This window comes from Hemibagrus wyckioides, linkage group LG23 (genome assembly GCF_019097595.1).
Source record: "Hemibagrus wyckioides isolate EC202008001 linkage group LG23, SWU_Hwy_1.0, whole genome shotgun sequence".
Classification (NCBI taxonomy): Eukaryota; Metazoa; Chordata; class Actinopteri; order Siluriformes; family Bagridae; genus Hemibagrus; species Hemibagrus wyckioides.
In genome coordinates, this window is record NC_080732.1 from 1,329,854 (window position 1) to 1,337,885 (window position 8,032).

Sequence of the window (8,032 nt, forward strand, 5' to 3'; positions counted from 1 at the left end):
TGTTAAAGAGACTCTTTTATTCAACTGATCTCACATTACTGCTCAATACTACACATTACTGCATAGTACTGCACATTACTACACATTACTGCTCAGTACTACGCATTACTACACATTACTACACATTACTACACAGTACTGCTCAGTACTGCACATTACTACGCATTACTACGTATTACTACACAGTACTGCTCAGTACTGCACATTACTACGCATTACTACGCATTACTACACATTACTGCTTAGTACTACACATTACTACACATTACTACACAGTACTGCTCAGTACTGCACATTACTACGCATTACTACACATTACTGCTTAGTACTACACATTACTACACAGTACTGCACATTACTACGCATTACTACGCATTACTACACATTACTGCTTAGTACTACACATTACTACACAGTACTGCTCAGTACTGCACATTACTACGCATTACTACGTATTACTACACAGTACTGCTCAGTACTGCACATTACTACGCATTACTACACATTACTGCTTAGTACTACACATTACTACACAGTACTGCTTAGTACTACACATTACTACACAGTACTGCTCAGTACTGCACATTACTACGCATTACTACACATTACTGCTTAGTACTACACATTACTACACATTACTACACAGTACTGCACATTACTACGCATTACTACGCATTACTACACATTACTGCTTAGTACTACACATTACTACACAGTACTGCACATTACTACGCATTACTACACAGTACTGCTCAGTACTACACATTACTACACAGTACTGCTCAGTACTACGCATTACTACACATTACTGCTTAGTACTACACATTACTACACAGTACTGCTCAGTACTACGCATTACTGCTCAGTACTACGCATTACTACACATTACTGCTCAGTACTACACATTACTACACAGTACTGCTCAGTACTACGCATTAGTACACATTACTGCTCAGTACTACGCATTACTACACAGTACTGCTCAGTACTACGCATTACTACACATTACTGCTCAGTACTACGCATTACTACACATTACTGCTCAGTACTACGCATTACTACACATTACTACACAGTACTACACATTACTACACATTACTACACAGTACTACACATTACTACACATTACTACACAGTACTACACAGTACTACACAGTACTACACATTACTGCTCAGTACTACGCATTACTACACATTACTACACAGTACTACACATTACTGCTCAGTACTACGCATTACTACACATTACTACACATTACTGCTCAGTACTACGCATTACTACACATTACTGCTCAGTACTACGCATTACTACACATTACTACACAGTACTACACATTACTACACATTACTGCTCAGTACTACACATTACTGCTCAGTACTACACATTACTATACATTACTGCTCAGTACTACACATTACTATACATTACTGCTCAGTACTACACATTACTACACAGTACTACACATTACTACACATTACTGCTCAGTACTACACATTACTGCTCAGTACTACACATTACTACACAGTACTGCTCAGTACTACGCATTACTACACATTACTGCTCAGTACTACACATTACTGCACATTACTGCTCAGTACTACACATTACTGCTCAGTACTACACATTACTGCTCAGTACTACACATTACTACACATTACTGCTCAGTACTACACATTACTGCTCAGTACTACACATTACTGCTCAGTACTACACATTACTGCTCAGTACTACACATTACTACACATTACTGCTTAGTACTACACATTACTACACAGTACTGCACATTACTACGCATTACTACGCATTACTACACATTACTGCTTAGTACTACACATTACTACACAGTACTGCTCAGTACTGCACATTACTACGCATTACTACACAGTACTGCTCAGTACTACACATTACTACACAGTACTGCTCAGTACTACGCATTACTACACATTACTGCTCAGTACTACACATTACTACACATTACTGCTCAGTACTACACATTACTGCACATTACTGCTCAGTACTACACATTACTGCTCAGTACTACACATTACTGCTCAGTACTACACATTACTGCTCAGTACTACACATTACTACACATTACTGCTCAGTACTACACATTACTGCTCAGTACTACACATTACTGCTTAGTACTACACATTACTACACATTACTGCTCAGTACTACGCATTACTGCTCAGTACTACACATTACTGCTTAGTACTACACATTACTACACATTACTGCTCAGTACTACGCATTACTGCTCAGTACTGCACATTACTGCTCAGTACTACGCATTACTGCTCAGTACTGCACATTACTGCACATTACTGCTCAGTACTACACATTACTGCTCAGTACTACACATTACTACACATTACTGCACATTACTGCTCAGTACTACACATTACTGCTCAGTACTACACATTACTGCTCAGTACTACACATTACTACACATTACTGCTCAGTACTACACATTACTGCTCAGTACTACACATTACTGCACATTACTGCTCAGTACTACACATTACTGCTCAGTACTACACATTACTGCTCAGTACTACACATTACTACACATTACTGCTCAGTACTACACATTACTGCTCAGTACTACACATTACTGCACATTACTGCTCAGTACTACACATTACTGCACATTACTGCTCAGTACTACACATTACTGCTCAGTACTACACATTACTGCTCAGTACTACACATTACTACACATTACTGCTCAGTACTACACATTACTGCTCAGTACTACACATTACTACACATTACTGCTCAGTACTACACATTACTGCTCAGTACTACACATTACTACACATTACTGCTCAGTACTGCACATTACTACGCATTACTACACATTACTACACATTACTGCTCAGTACTACACATTACTGCTCAGTACTACACATTACTGCTCAGTACTACACATTACTGCTCAGTACTACACATTACTGCTCAGTACTACACATTACTACACATTACTGCTCAGTACTACACATTACTGCTCAGTACTACGCATTACTGCTCAGTACTACGCATTACTGCTCAGTACTGCACATTAACTGCACATTACTGCTCAGTACTGCACATTACTGCACATTACTGCTCAGTACTGCACATTACTGCACATTACTGCACATTACTGCTCAGTACTACACATTACTACACAGTACTGCTCAGTACTACACATTACTACACATTACTGCACATTACTGCACATTACTACACAGTACTGCTCAGTACTACACATTACTACACATTACTGCACATTACTACACATTACTACACATTACTGCTCAGTACTACACATTACTACACATTACTGCACATTACTGCTCAGTACTACACATTACTACACAGTACTGCTCAGTACTACACATTACTACACATTACTGCACATTACTACACATTACTACACAGTACTACACATTACTGCTCAGTACTGCACATTACTACACATTACTGCACATTACTACACATTACTACACAGTACTGCTCAGTACTACACATTACTACACATTACTACACAGTACTGCTCAGTACTACACATTACTACACATTACTGCACATTACTGCACATTACTACACATTACTGCACATTACTGCTCAGTACTACACATTACTACACATTACTGCACATTACTACACATTACTACACAGTACTGCTCAGTACTACACATTACTACACATTACTGCACATTACTGCACATTACTACACATTACTACACAGTACTGCTCAGTACTACACATTACTGCACATTACTACACAGTACTGCTCAGTACTACACATTACTACACATTACTGCACATTACTGCACATTACTACACATTACTACACAGTACTGCTCAGTACTACACATTACTACACATTACTGCACATTACTACACATTACTACACATTACTGCACATTACTGCTCAGTACTGCACATTACTACACATTACTACACAGTACTGCTCAGTACTACACATTACTGCACATTACTACACATTACTACACATTACTACACATTACTACACATTACTGCACATTACTACACATTACTGCTCAGTACTGCACATTACTACACATTACTGCACATTACTACACATTACTACACATTACTGCACATTACTACACATTACTGCTCAGTACTGCACATTACTACACATTACTGCACATTACTACACATTACTGCTCAGTACTGCACATTACTGCTCAGAATAGAAACTTAAAACTTATAAACCGATTAAAAAACTTTTTCAGAGGCATCTGCATTCACTCAGCTGAAAGGGTTTATTCAGTTACAAATACGAGAGCTTACACACCTACAAACAACATTCTGACTCTGATTCAGGATTATCAGATTCAAATCACTGACCAAGTGACTCACCAAGATGAACACTGACTCAGGATTCACTGACTCAAGGATCAATGAATTAAACACTTACTCTGGAGTCACTGAGTTGAAAACTGACTTGGGATTCATGTTAAACATTGACTCAAGTTGAAATCTGATGCAAGATTCACAGAGTTGAACACTGACTCAAGATTCACTGAGTTGAACACTGACTCAGGATTTATTAAACACTGACTCGTGATTCACGGAATTGAACACTGACTCGTGATTCACTGAGTTGAACACTGACTCAGGATTTATTAAACACTGACTCGTGATTCACTGAGTCGAACACTGACTCGTGATTCACTGAGTCGAACACTGACTCGTGATTCACTGAGTCAAACACTGACTCGTGATTCACTGAGTCAAACACTGACTCGTGATTCACTGAGTCGAACACTGACTCGTGATTTATTAAACACTGACTCGTGATTCACCGAGTTGAGCACTGACTCAAGATTTATTAAACACTGACTCAAGATTCACCGAGTTGAACACTGACTCAGGATTTATTAAACATTGACTCATGATTCACGGAATTGAACACTGACTCGTGATTCACTGAGTTGAACATTGACTCGTGATTCACTGAGTTGAACACTGACTCAGGATTTATTAAACACTGACTCGTGATTCACTGAGTTGAACACTGACTCGTGATTCACTGAGTTGAACACTGACTCGTGATTCACTGAGTTGAACACTGACTCGTGATTCACTGAGTTGAACACTGACTCAGGATTTATTAAACACTGACTCGTGATTCACTGAGTTGAACACTGACTCAGGATTTATTAAACACTGACTCGTGATTCACTGAGTTGAACACTGATTCAGGATTTATTAAACACTGACTCGTGATTCACTGAGTTGAACACTGACTCGTGATTCACTGAGTTGAACACTGACTCGTGATTCACTGAGTTGAACACTGACTCGTGATTCACTGAGTTGAACACTGACTCGTGATTCACTGAGTTGAACACTGACTCGTGATTCACTGAGTTGAACACTGACTCGTGATTCACTGAGTTGAACACTGACCCAATGCCTCGGGATTCTCGGAGTTAAACACTGACCTAACTTTTACTATCTCCGGATTAACTGAGTCAGGATTCTCGGTGTTAAACACTACCTCGGGACTGAGTAACGGTCTCAGAAACGGCTTGTGGGAGTTGAATTTTTGTAAATCTTCAGATTTGAATGCAAAATGTCACATGATGATGTTTTAATCTTTAATCTCGGTAATCTTCCCACCTCGGCCTTCTGTTATCTGATTTCCTGTGTAAACAAGCTCACACCTCACTGCCATGTTCGGTTTCAACAAATCTCTAGAAGAAACCCAGCAGACTTTAGAAACAACACAGGAATTTTCTAACTGTTTCATTTCTGCTGTCTCTCTTGATATTTTTGCATCCATGTCCCTGAAGCATGACCCTCTGGTGAACTGGCCTAATGCACGGCTACACCATTTGCATAAGAAAAATAACACAGGGATTAATACCTGCAGGGGGATGTCCAGCTCTGGTTTCGTGTTTCTCCTTCGGTGGCGATGACATGACCAATCTCAAAAAAAATGTCAAAATAAAATAAAAAAACAACCTTCGTGTTTGGAGAAAAAAATCTTTTCCCAACGACAAAAACCCTTAGACTTCAGCCTAGCTCGTCAACGTGGCTTTTTCCTGCCCATTGTTTGGCAACGCTACGTGGTGAGGTAGAAACTAGCTCCAGCCAATCAGAGTGGGTTTCTTCGCTACGTAGATACGTTTGTACGTGATCACGCTTGTAAACAGAAGTCAGAGCAACACATACGGGTACTTTGATTCGCTTCCAAGTTGACAGGGACGGGTTGCCAGGTCCACACTTTTAGTGCGTGTTTTCACTGTGATGCTACTTAAAAACGACAAACGTAGAAATTATATTTTTGGACTTAGACGATTTGTTTCTTTCTTTTTCTTTTTAAAATTTTGTAATTAGGTAATATTTTGCTTATTTATTGCTAAACAAACAAACAAACAAAAAACTAAAGAGAACACAAGGAAACCATTTTATTTGTTTTAATTTAATTTACGTAATTAATAAAAAACTAATTTTATTTTAATTTAATATTTCTGTTCAGTGTACAGGAATAAATGGGATGAATTTCCTAAAATAGTTTAGTGGGGTTGAGGTCAGGTCTCAGTAAAGTTCCTCCAGACCAAACTCCTCAAATCATGTCATGGAGCTTCGCTCTGTGCCCAGGATCATCATCATGCTTGAACAGAAAAAGTCCTTCTCTAAACAGTTGGCACAAAGTTTGAAGCAAGTAACTGTGTAAAATGTCTTTGCTCTAGCATTAAGATAAACATTCGCCCTAACCGGACCTGTGGACCTGTTCACCCTGACAAGCCCCTGGACATGATTCCTCTCCACCACGTTTTATTTATTTTGTATGTAGTGTTCTCCTGCTGGCATCCACCAAACCCAGTTTCATCTATCAGACTGGCAGATAGTGAAGCGTGATAGATCTCTCCAGAGAACATATTTCCATTTCTCCAGAGTCCAGTGTCAGTGCTTTACACTACTCCAGCTCACGCTTAGCATTACACACAGTGATCTCAGGTTTACATGGAGCTGCTCAGCCGTGGAAACCCATTTCATGAAGCTGTGGACGAACAGATCTGATGCTGATGTTGCTTCTAGAGGCAGTTCTGTAGTGACTGATGCAACAGAGACACGCTTCAGCACTCAGTGTTTAGCTTTGGTCTACCTCTTCACAGTTCTGAGATGTTGTTGCTGGTGGAAGGTGGTGTCCTGTGACTCTCCAGGACTTCAGTCTGACCTTCTACTGATAATGTTTGTTTATGGAGAATATTTTAATCACCTGTTAGAAATGGATGTGGCTGAAACACCTGCACTTCTTCTAGTGAATGTTCTCTAACAAACTCTGGTTCTTTTAAACATCATGTCTAATTTAGAGGCTGAATACTTACACAGTCAGAACTTTAATGTTTATAGCTGTAAATAATTTTGCATTTTCATATGTTATGTTTCTCACATATTTCAGTTTTCACGTTAAAATTTTTTTCATGTGTTCATTGTTAAATTTTTTATACAATTTGTTTTCATATGATTTTTTTTTACAGATGATTTTTTCTCATTTATTATTATCTTATAATTATCATTTCAAACAATATATAATATATAAGAAAATATTATATATACATATGTGATAAATATGTAGATATAAAAGACATAAATATGAATGTCCAATTTAACAATTGCAATTCAATTCAATTCAATTCAATTTATTTGTATAGCGCCTTTTTACAATGGACGTTGTCTCAAAGCAGCTTTACAAAAGAAGAGAAGCTGAGAAAGGGGAGGAAAAAAGAAATAAATAACTAGATAACTAAAACTAAAAATAAATTATTAAATTAAATGATTAAGGTATCCCTATTTTATTTTATCCCTAATGAGCAAGCCTGTGGTAATGGTGGCAAGGAAAAACTCCCTGAGATGATATGAGGAAGAAACCTTGAGAGGAACCAGGCTCAGAACCCATCCTCATTTGGGTGACACTAAACAGTAAATAATGTAACTGATTAATGTCCTTTCTACAACAGCAATCAATGGCCCATGAGGAACTATTAGGTCAGGTTCTGA

The 8,032-nt window shown here is 38.3% G+C and overlaps 1 protein-coding gene across 1 annotated transcript in view; it reads right to left on the minus strand.

Moving 5' to 3' along the window:
* dap (death-associated protein) overlaps nucleotides 1–6,098 on the minus strand; it is a 30,863-nt gene extending 24,765 nt beyond the window's left edge. Inside the window, exon 1 of the mRNA XM_058376502.1 lies at nucleotides 5,892–6,098. Within this exon, the coding sequence (XP_058232485.1) occupies nucleotides 5,892–5,946 (55 nt within the window). The 5' untranslated portion in view covers nucleotides 5,947–6,098. The remainder of the gene's footprint in view (nucleotides 1–5,891) is intronic.
* Between the last annotated feature and the right edge of the window lie 1,934 nt (nucleotides 6,099–8,032).